The sequence below is a fragment of the Equus quagga genome, chromosome 11, assembly GCF_021613505.1.
Source record: "Equus quagga isolate Etosha38 chromosome 11, UCLA_HA_Equagga_1.0, whole genome shotgun sequence".
Classification (NCBI taxonomy): domain Eukaryota; kingdom Metazoa; phylum Chordata; class Mammalia; order Perissodactyla; family Equidae; genus Equus; species Equus quagga.
The window spans coordinates 27,163,911-27,176,157 of NC_060277.1; the positions used below are offsets into that span (position 1 = coordinate 27,163,911).

The following is a 12,247-nucleotide window of genomic DNA, read 5'->3' on the forward strand; positions in this document are numbered from 1 at the left end:
ATTATTTTTATTTTAATTTATTAAAGGACAGATGTAGGAAACAACTGAAAACTCTAGTTAGGGCCAGTCACCAGATTTATCAGGTTTTGTTTACAATTATAAACTATTTCTTATAAAGAAAGAAGAACAAAATGTGAAACCAATTTGAATGTAAGCATAAACTACAGTAAGCCAGGTTATTTAATTTTTTTAATTTAAATTTGATTTTTTATTTTAACATTTTATAAGTTAATTTTATATTTCTGGCACTCTGATTGAGATCATGCTATTTTGAGATAGAAAGCATTCTGTGTTGAATTTCCCTACCTCCTTTTGTCATGTTCTAATAAAATACAAAATATGAGCCAATAATTTCACCACGTCCTTTTTTTACCGCTTTCCATCACTAATTCTTTTCATTTTTATTTTTAACTGCGGTAAAATACACATGACATAAAATTTACCATCTTAACAACATTAAGTGTACAGTTCAGCAATGTTTAAGTACATTCACATTGTTATACATCCAATCTCCAAAACTTTTCATCTTACACTAAGCAATTTTTTTATTTCTAATATATAGCACTATTAAAGCAAATTTCTTTTCTGGGGAAGAGGATTTCTTGCATGACAAAATATCTTTCACTACTAACCCTCACTGATCTTATAATAAGTGGTAACAAGAAACGTATTATGCAACCTGCAAGGCCTGGCAGCTAAACCAGCTCTCACACTATGACTGAAGATATCATTCTACTTTTCCACCTGCAGACAAGTACGTGAGTAATGTCTTTCATGAATGAACAAATGTGGTTAACATGTATACACTTCTCTATCTCCCACCTTGCGGAAAGCTTTTCTTTTCAAGACAATATAATTAAGTCAGAACTTTCTGTGCAAACATCTGGATATTAACAAGTAACTGTTGATATAATAATAACTCTAAATGCTTTACAGTAGGAAGTCATATAAATGCTTTTTATGGAAAAGAACCACAAATTCCAAATATTGATGTCATCTTAACTTTGTGTACCTTAGAGTTACAGCACAGCCCGTGTAAAAAGAAAAAAGGCAGACAAAAGGTACCCATGACAATGAGGAAGAACATCTGAAGACAGCATGGAGCAAAGATTCAAGCTCATCCCTTGAGACTCATTATTTATTGTCAGGGTGCTTTGATATATAATGCCCTTTTTACAAAACATCCACATTCGTTTTAAGTATGTTTTTCAATTAGACGGGGTTATTTTATAATGTTTTAATTCATTAAAGCCAAATACAAATATTCATGGGAGCCAAATACTGGAAATAAAGCATTACCTTTTTGAACATTCCGGACTCTGTAGGTAAAGGACCAGGCTCCTCACTGGTGGTGTGAAAGAACTGGGATTCCCCACAGTGCAATGTAAATTCCTGGAGTTCCTGAGCCACATGGCCTCCATCCACGACTTCTGAAGCTCTGTAAAGAGTGGAAATACAGTTATGTCAACAACCTATCAGGAACGCTGGAAACTCAAGAAACCCAAAGGCACGTTTCTCTGTGTATATTTCCAATCAGCCAAAATAATGAATCATTCTTCAAAACCAACACAGGACTGCAGATAATTTGGTACTCTCATAACTCACTTATAAATAAACTTTGATGACTTCACCATGTGGCTGACAGAATCCTTTTAAACCCTATGCCAAACACAAATTAGAGATAGGTAGGTAAATAGCTACATGGAAAGACAGATTTTGTCATGAAAGCAATTCAATTTCATTTTATGATTTAATGGTTGCTCTACTGTCATTGCTCTAAGAAAAGAAAACAAGAAATTTGTAAGTTTCCTGAACATTGGAAATAAAGTGGGAACTGAATCACCGTTAAGGGAGGGAACTAGGCAATGCCAGGAAAAGGGAACTGTTCCCAGGATTATAATATTTACTGATTTAAAAGAAATGGAAACCAATGAAGGCAGAAAAAGTGTTCCAGCAGACTCTGGTGGTTGCCTACCCCCAAAAATTTCCTTTATCCAAACCTCCAGTTTCGCTACCCCCCAAACACATTTTCTTTGCTAATATCCCTGATTTCATTCAGATATCCATTCTCCATGTGCCTCAGAGGAAGCTGCTTCCAGCCCTGGCAATCAATCAATACTGGTCTAATCCTGGTGTCCCATTCCCCCCACCAGTAACTGATTTGGGGATATGCCCATACATCTCTTTCTTGCTGGTATTTCCCATTGATTTAGGTCTCTCTGACCCTCTAAAGTGTACTTTGCCCTACTTATCTGGTGCAATTCTGGCCACTGAGATGTGAAGGACATCTGCTGAAGGAATCAGGGAAGGTTTTTCTCTTACACGAAGGTTTACAGAAAGAAGTAGTTCTTCTTCCCTGCAGGCCAGTGACATCCTGCATGTGCTGAATGTGATAGCCATCTTGGGACCATGAATGGCATTAGCCTAAGGAGAATAGATGGAAGAGAAAGGAGGGCAGAAATATGAGATCAACTTGAGTCTTCAAATATGTTGTTGAATTGCTGAATTTGCCAATCCTAGACCTGCCCTGACTCTGGAGTTCTTGCTGTGTTACATCATAAATGCCCTATTCTTTAAGCCATTTTGAGTTGGATGTTCTCTGTTATCTGCAGCTGAGCATCATAATTGATGCAAGGATTGATATTTTTCTTAAGCATATAATTAAGGCTGGGATAAAGATACTGGAGCAGGACAAGGGCTTTGAATGAAGAATGCTAATGAAGTGGAAAGAAAACCAAAAAATCCAAGGCTTTAATATTTTGCAGAAGAAATACACGCTTTTGTGGAATTTCTACAATGTGCCAAGAATAAAAAGATAACTAGGGTAAAGTACACTTCAGAGGGGCAGGGAGACAGAAATCAATGTGGTAATGCCAGCCAGAGAGATATATATGGGCATAATTTGAGGAACTGTATTGTGTATATCTTTATTTTGGAAAACATGATTCTTCGTATTACATAAAATGTGAAGTTGTATTAGCAGCAATAACTTCTTTTTGTCTTCCCCCCAGTTTTGTACTATAAAAGTAATGCTTGTATACAGTAAAGATAATTCACTCAGTATCAAAGGGAACTGAAATAAAAAATAATTTCTTAGCCCTATCACAATTTCATTCTGCATAAGTAACCACTCTGAACCGTTTCCTTCCTGCAACATTTTATGCCATATGTAAGACATTGTGGAAATACATTCACACCCTCTGAAAGAAAGTGCTGACGTTTGCCTTTGAGGCAACTCTGTATGTATGAAGGAATAGAGAAACAGGCGTAGCACAGGGGAACTTAGATAACAACTGAAAAGTACCTCAAAGTTGAGATGGTGTTATAGTCTCAACACGGATGTGTTTTTGCCTCACGACTGGTTTTTACTAATTGTCCCGACCTAACCCACCATGCACATCTTGTCCCTCTGCTAGCAAATAAGCCAAGAGGAGGAAGGCGCAAGAAAAGCCCGCTAGGACTTGAAAACTGAAATGCGATATAACCATTGCAGCCTTACAAACTGTAAAAGTAAGCCAGAAATGTAGAGGAAATCTGCCACTTCTAATATTTTTCTTTTTTGGAGAAAAATACACGTGCACATTGAATGAATCTAGAGGGTACAGAGATAAATGTGAACTATGTGTGCTTCCTAAGCTTTATACTGTTGGAAGTGGGCACCCAAAAAGGACTTCTCTCCTCCTGCTAGAAGATACTGAGACGTACTGTGTGATTAAAAGCTGGCAAGGGTGCTCTTTCTATATATTTTGCTTGTGATCCAATCCCTGCCTATTGTATAGGATCCTTTTGTCTGCAAGTAACATAAAGTCCAAGTCACAGAAGCCTAATCAAAAATGAAATTTATTACCATATCTAAAACAAGATGGGTGGACTGAGTTGGCTTAATCAGCTTATTCAGTTGCTGCTAAATTCAGTGGCTGCTACAGTTCTGGTCATGACACATAGGTATGATAATTCCAGAGGCTGAAAGATGATCTCTTTCTGTGTACTTCTCTTAGAAGTGAGGAAGTCTTCCCCAGAAATCACCTAGCAGACTCCTCTTCATGTCTCATCCTGTACCAGACCAATCACTGGACCTACCCCATTAGGTCGGGACCTGAAGGACATCCCTGTGCAGAGAGTAGGCAACTGAACAAAGTGGGATTCTACTGGGAAAAAAGGAGAAGCGGAGGGAGTGGAAATGGATGCTGGTGTGGTCATATCACCTCCCTAACTTTGCCTTGAAATATATTCTCCACACTTACTACACTGTTGGGAGAAGTAGAGTCGATATATATTCATGACTTAATTTGAGTTATCAAAGCAGAAACTTTCATGATTTTTCCCTCATAGCATGTCAAACCCAGGGAGCCTACTTGCCCTCCTGATTTGGGGATAAACTAACAAAACTTGGCATGCTCTTCAAGAGTCAATTCTGTATGCACGGGCTCACGATCTCCCAGATGGAAGGTAGGTTTAGTTTCTCGATGGCCAGAGGAAGAGCAGGACTCTTACAGAGAGTCCAGGGAAGGTCCTTGCTTCACCCATAATTCTGAAACACGAAATGCTGAGTGTTTGTGGTACAGCCAATAACCTCTGACCTCCCTTCGAGGGGAGGAGGATGATGAGATGTTGGCTGACTTCCCTTTCCTCCTGACCCAGATCCAGGCAGTATGCTGTGCACCTGGTCACAGGTGCCATTATTTCAAAGTTGGCTCCAGGACACGAGATGTGTGGGCTGAGAGGGCTTCACAAACAGAGCCCAACTTCAGGACAGCTTCTCACCCACTCTATGGTTCAGGCCATCCCATGAGCATTTTCTAGGGCCTCTCTAGTGTCAGACACAGAACTTGTACTCACAGCAAACTTATTGCACAAGTTTGTCCCCTGAAACACAATCTTCACAAGACACTACACAGAAAAAATAGGTCCCTAGGCCCTAAGTTAACTTTTGAACAGAGTCTAGCATTAATTTTTTTAGCAAGCATTTTTAGATCTCTCACTATATATCATACATCAAAGTACACAAGATGAACAAACCCACTCCCTGCTCTCAAGGATATTAAGGTCTAGTAGACACAGGGGCTCATCAAGTGGGCAGTGATATGTTAATTCTGAGTAACAGTTACATACAGAACTTCGCTGTGGTTAGTGCCCTCGAGTCTATTCCGACTCCTAGCGACCCCATGCACAGCAGAGCAGAACCCTGCCCAGTCTTTTTGCTCCATCCTCTCACCTTCCAGCGCTATACCTGATAATGCTCCACTGCTGGTCACAGGGTTTTCATGGCAAATTTTTTTCAGAAGTGGGTGGCCGTGTCTTTCTTCCTAGTCTGTCTTAGACTAGAAGCTCTGCTGAAACCTGTCCACCATGGGTGACCCTGCTGGTGTGTGAAATACTGGTGGCATAGCTTTCAGCATCACAGCAACACACAGCTGCCACAGTATGACAACCAACAGATGGGTGGTGTGGTTCCCTGATGGGGAAACGAACCTGGGCCATGGGTGGTGAGAGCATCAAATCTTAACCATTGGATCACCAGGGCTGGCTACATGTGGGGCTAGACACAGATAAACCTCCCTAGCCTAAAAGCCAACCTTAATAAGTGTTTGCATCGGGAAGGACCAGTTGGAAAGTTTGCTAATTTTTCTTTTCCACAGGGTAAAGCGTAGTTTAACTCCTGAGAAGAAGGCTATAGGTGGTCGTAAGAAAGGCTAAGCTTGGTTCCCTGGTGAGAAATGTAAGATTCGTAAATGGAAATACAGTTTCCTTTGTGGACAGCCACTACTGGCGTCTTTCTCAGGACAACACTTCTTGGGTTAAAAAAAAGACAAAAATAAAATAAAATCTCCCAAATGCTGCCATACTGTCCTGGAGCTTTAGGAGAGGATAATTCATTAATTTGCTAATTGTAATCTGAACTTCCCTTCTTAGCACAGATACTAGGCTGCCAGAAGTGAAAGAGTTTTAGTGTTAAGTACTTCATTTTACTCAGACTCATACATAAGTGGAGTATTTGCCAGCTCATTCAGTTATTCTCTGTGTTTCTTTTTTATTTGGCTTCTTTTAAAAACCAGATAGCCCTTCTCCCTGGAGATCAAGTTGGTACAAAATTAATAATGGCAAGATTGTTTACCCATTTGTAAGTTAAAAGAGCCACATGGTTATTTCTAGACAAATCCAAGCTTTGTGAGGCTTGAAGCTTATATAATTTGGAGTGCCCTCTTTAAGAAAAACAAAATATCTGACTTTTTCAAAATTTATAGCACTAGCCTCTCCTAAGGCCTTGGGAGTGGCCCTTGAAACTTAAGCCTCATTTGAGTCCTATAAACCTGCCTCAGGTTTTCCTAACTTGGTCTACTCCATCAAGTTCTTCCTCATGCATTTTAATATGTGTAGCCCAACATAAAGCAAGTTAAATGAGTTTCTTTAATAATTCTAGCTTCAGAGACGACGTACATGTAAAACAAGAAAATGCGACACAAAAATTAAAGTTTAGTTTTAATTATAGGGTATCAGTTGATGCTGTACTGCCATCTATTGTCTACTCAAAGAATTATTAGTGTGTTCCACCAAGCCCTGGAATTGTGATTCAAAAGTTATCAAAAGTGCCTCCCTCTGCACTGAATTATTTACTCAAGAGAACTTAAAACACCAGATATGAGAACCACTCTTCTGCATCAAGGCAGTGGTTGTAAGCCTACATAAGTTTACTGCCCACAGAGAAAGGGAGAAAGCTTTCAATTCACTAGCAAACAGCACTAACAGTAAGTGTAGGATTTCTTCGCGGCAACTGCTACATGGTGGAGAGCTACCATTGACTGAGTAACTTCTGTCCTGCTCACATTAGACCATGTATCAGATTACAGACACACACCATCAGATAATTCTAGACCGGAAAGGCCTAGAGATTACATCGCAGATCGGAAGAGACATTGGCTCTGAGAAACCATGAGACTGACAGGACTCTGGGCCTGCTGGTTACCCACATGCATGGAACTAAAAGTCAGGCTTCTATGCTGAGGTTCAAAAAGAGGCATCTAATGACAGTGTGACCATAGAGCCATGTAAATCTGTCCCATCTCCAGGGAAAAAAAAAACAAAAACACCACAGTTTTGGATTTACAGAATGGATTTTTCTTTCAGAAGCAATGTTGTATTCAAATTTATATTTTTTCAGCTGAATAAAGATGAAATATAGCTCTACACACAGATTTCAAATCATACCAGTCTAGCCATTACCTATGTGATCTTGGGCTAGTTACTTAACTTCTCTAAGCCTCAGTTTTCTCATCTGCAAAATGGGGATAAGAATTGGATTGTCATGAGAATTAAATTAGCTAATATTCATAAAATGCTTAGCCTAGTACCAGCACATGGTAGGCACTCAATAAGTATCAGCTATTTAAATTATGCATATGAATGTCAGTTGACATTTCCTGATAATAACTTACTAGGTATCATGTGGGTTTTACCTTGAGCTAGCTTATTTATCAGGCTCAACCAAGAAATGATATAGAAATGAGAATGTCTGAATTGGAAGATACCTTAGAGATAATCTAGTGACCCAACCATCTCCTTCTGCAGATGAGCTCATTGAGGCTCAAAGACATTCATTGTTCAAGGTCACAGGGCTAATTAATGGCAGAGTTGGGGGTAGAGAACCCACCTGACTCCCAGTTCAAGACTCATTTCAAATTCTCTGCAGATGAGTTTCATGATCACAAAATTCCCAGTTGGATGGAGAAATGAATAAAATTTTCTATGCTCATTCGAGTTTTAAAAAATCCAAAACATTATCAGAATTTTAGCCATATAAAGAATACTACATCATTAATACAAGTACTTAGCGCCACCAAATGGTAACAGCTTTTAATGCAGAAACTCTGCCACCTAGTGGTTGCACAAGAGCATCCATCTACTCATCCTTTTTAGCAGTGTTTCTTCAAAAAAGTAGCATTCCCTGGTTCAGTCAGCCTCCAACTTACTGGGCCCCTTGACGTATTAAAATGGCAGCTTGAACGCTGTGGGCCATCTTCCAATGTGCTGTGTGGGGCAGAAACGTCCAAGATCCCCTCATCTCTGAGCACTGGAATGCAGATCATCTTCTCTCCAACAAAGGCTGGAGACCTTTGGCATAATAATTCCATATTGTGAAATCTAGCCTTTGCGTGCTACAGAGGCTGTGAAACTTAACCAAGTTATCTCAGCACCAATAATATGTAAATTTTGGTCCTTTGGGATCACTCTCCATGATTAACAAACTATGAAGCTCCCCAGAACCAGGCTGGGCTCAACAAAGTTTGGCTTTGTTAGCATTGGTCCCAAAGGAAGAAAGGATCTCATTCTGGGCAAAAGCAGAGGACCAGAGACCAAAACAACCTGGGGGACCATCGCCCCAAACCCAGGAGAACTGAGGCACTGAGGTCTGTGTCTCCAGGAAAGGCTCAGGTTTGTAAGGAGTCTCATGTTTCAGGCAGGATTGCACACGCTCTCAGTTAGAGGAGTTGAAGATTGTGGCATTTTTCCATCTTCTCTTTTTAACATCCGAGTTAGACAAGTTTAGTTTTCAGTTGTCAAAATATAAAAGAAGTGTTCTTGATTGCTGGGTATTTTCCTTTTAAGGCTACTCAAATGCCTATAATCTAATGGCACAGAAGAGAAAATGTAGCTTTTCTTTTGATGGCATATATAATCCCCAAAGAAAGTCTGTCTAATGACCTTACTAACCTCATAAATAACAAATTAATAATGCAAGAGAGAGTATTTTAAATTGCTATCCTTTGCAACTCAAAACAAAGCTAGTGGTGATTATATTACCACAGAGCAGGCAAGGGGCAGGAAGCCTGGCAGCATGTGGTTATAGGCACAAGGATAGAATACGAGCCCTAAGTCACCAGGGACAACTCTCGGGGGTCATTCCTGGGCTCTCCTGCTCCCAACACCCTCCTCTGATCACTGGTCAGGAGCCTTTTGTCATCACACCTGAGCCTGCTTTGAGAGACACTCAAGACACAGCCACATAAGACCTCTTTGTCAGACATATTTCAGGAAAGCTGAGAAGGGTGTTAGCCATGAACTTACTGATCTTCACCTATTTACACTGTTATTTGGATACAAAGTACTGCAAATCCTTTGGAGGAGGAAGGGGTGAGGTGACAGTTATAAACACACGAAATGTGTTGCTTCCACCTCACCAGTATGATATCCATCTACCCTTTTCCACTCCAACGACCACTATCCTAGTTTTGGACTTCATTATCTCTTCAATGTAGAGAGCTTCCCAGCTATTCTCTGCTCTCTAGTCTCTCCTGCACCCCTGTTAAGCCATTCTAACATTATACACAGGTTGATCTTCCTAATGTACTCTCTTGTTTGCAAATCATTAGATGGTTCAGCGTGCTGTACAGAATAAAGACCTGACTTCATAGTCTAGTATGTAGACCCAGTCTGCCTTTTCAAATATAGCTCCCTTACACACCCTATATTACAGACAATTTTGCTATATTTTAGCTTCAATATGATCATTGATGTCTCTTTCTCTCATCTCAGACAGTAAGCTTTTTAAGGGCTCACGTGTATGATTCCCTCTGTTTCAGCCACAGCATATAACCACATCTGTCACATCAAAGATGTTCAGTGTTTACTGGGTGAGTGAATACAAAGCCCCTTGTGCAAAGATGGTTTGACTCATGACCACAGCAGCTGCTTACAGAACCTGCTGCTGTTTATGACTGTTTCAAATAATGTCAATATAAAGCTTTGGTTCAAAAGCACCTCTTTGTAACCACAACAGTTGCATGATAGGCCGGTCTGTCTGCTGCTATCTTCCAGAAGTCAGTGGTGATGTCACACACTTTGAGGTTGAGTTTATAGCACCTTTAATACGCATCATCTGCTTCCTTTGTTTACCTTTGCCCCACCTATCTCACGGTCCAAAAGAACTCTGGTGCCAACAACTGTCAGTAACAGTCCACGAAATTCTGGGGTCCCTAAAGAACCTGGCACCGAACTTCCCTGTCCTCAGTTCTTCCAGACACTCAACGAATTACCTTCATCAATCCTGAGCTTTGATAACACTTGCACTGTTGCAAATATTATTACTTCATAGCATTTTTAGAAGCAATAAAGTTTCAAGAGAAATTGTGTAACTGTACCTTGTATCAAAAATTTTTAGCATTTACCATATTTCCTGAACTCACAGATGCTTACTTTTCCTACAAATCAGTTACTCTCAAAATTCTCACAGCTATACTTCAGAGATTTAAAAGCTCTCCTCAATATATTCTTACTATATGGTGGTCTCATAAATCTCATAAACCCAGAAGTGAGGATTGAGTCTTTAAATGTTACTTGTAAGACATCTGAAACATTCCCACACATAATATGGTGCTTAGAGCAAATGCCCTTTGATGATAATGTGAAACTAAAGAAATTATTTTAAAATATAAGAGTCTCTATTTTTTTTTTTTTACTTTTTCTACATAATTCTTATGGAGGTTAGCTTTTTACATTAACTTTCATAACTGTCAATTTCATCATGTTTGACATACTCAATTTCCAAACACCTGGCAGTCATTCAGTGATTAATGTAAAATGCTCAGTAATTAGTACATAATTGCCTGAATCACATCTTTGGCTTCCCCCATCCACCTGCACCAGGTGGGTAAACTCCACAAGGGACCAGAGTTGCTCAATGCCTCCTTGACACATCCTTTTGTAGTGACTAGAATTGTCATCATTTGCTTAATGAATGAGTTCAATTAGTGTCTGTAACTGGAGCTAATGTTACAAAAGAAAACTAATTAAAAGTCATTTCTAACAAGAAGTAACAATGCTTTACATACTATGGACACAACAAGAATACAGATTTGCTGACTGAAGACAATGGAAGGCTAGGAAGCTGGATCTGAGAACAGACTGTATTTATCATCTCAGTTTCATGAACTGAAATCTTTTAAGGTATATAAGGCAAGAAGAGATTATCACTGTGTCCCCGCTCCGCACCTAGCTTAATAAAGTTGTCCTTATGGTGATGCTAGTGACATGCTCCAAATGTCAGCCTCCAATGCCCCCCTTGAAGGGGTACCCCAGTACTGCTCTAACTCTATCCTCGCCTCTCTCCAAACTTCAGTTGTGGTTAGGGGGATTTGTCTGCCTTCCTGTTATAAGCAACTTGCTTCATTATTTCTATATCTTTGCTTGGGTTTCCTATTAACTCTCCCCTCTCCTCTTTGCAATCTTTGGCTATCAAATTCCATTGAACCTAATTTCAAAATTCACTGCCTCAGGCACTTCCCTGATTGTAATGAATCTTGGGTTTCCTCATCCCTTAGCTATCCAGTTTATACTAAAGGAAATTCCGAAAACAGTCATGTTCCAAAACGTTTTTTTAAGGTAATTGATTTATTATCCTATAAATACAATATATAAATGGTGGTTTGATTCCCAGATAAGCCCTTATAAGTCAACTTCATGTAGCTGAAATAGTGCATTATAGCAAAAACAAAAAGAAAAAGAATGCCAACATGAATCATGTTTCAATATCGGTTTAAAAAAACAAGAAGGCAATAAAATGGTCCAAGAACTAGTATTTATTTTTCTCAAGTGCAGATTATCTCTTTTGGAATAGGGACTATTGAGACAGAGCGGGTTCAGTTAGAAACAGATGATGGTTAGGGAATTTTCCAGAGATTATAAAGTGGTTTTACGGGGCTTTTGTTGTTCCCAGATCTAGATTATTATTATTTCGAATTTCACAGCAAAACTCATGGTTTTCCCTTTCCTGCATTCAAATGTATCACTAGCTTTTCTCTTCAGCTTTACAGCCGTCAACTGCATGATCATGATTCACAGTGGAATGAAAGGGGACACAAAGAAGGGAAAGAAAAAAGGAGAAGGAAGAGAAGTGAGGGAAAAGGGAGAGATTTTTCCTTGGCCAAGACTAGAAAGAAAGAGGGAGAGGATAGTATTCAAAACAAAGTGAGGATGATAAAAAAGTCCCACATGTGGAAAAAGTATAGCTGAAGAAGGACAGTGAGGGGAAAAGACAATAGGCAACAGAGCAGGTGCACAATGCTCTACGGGAAAAGTCACTGGCCCCACATTTCCCCAGGTGAGCGCTGAGGGACAGGCCCAGGATAGGCCTTTGTGCACAACAGCTCTTTATACATTAAGGATGTGCAAAATTCAGGTGAGTGACAGTAACTGTTTTGGAACTTTTAGGTTGGACGTTATGAAGTAATATTTCTGTAAGTCAAAACCAATC

At 39.6% G+C, this 12,247-nt stretch overlaps 1 protein-coding gene across 2 annotated transcripts in view; it reads right to left on the bottom strand.

Annotated features, from left to right (window-relative positions):
- CRYBG1 (crystallin beta-gamma domain containing 1) overlaps positions 1-12,247 on the bottom strand; it is a 186,416-nt gene that overhangs the window by 115,344 nt on the left and 58,825 nt on the right. For both annotated transcript variants that reach the window (XM_046675090.1, XM_046675091.1), the window contains exon 2: positions 1,300-1,438. In XM_046675090.1, coding sequence (XP_046531046.1) covers positions 1,300-1,438 — 139 coding nt within the window. The remainder of the gene's footprint in view (positions 1-1,299; positions 1,439-12,247) is intronic.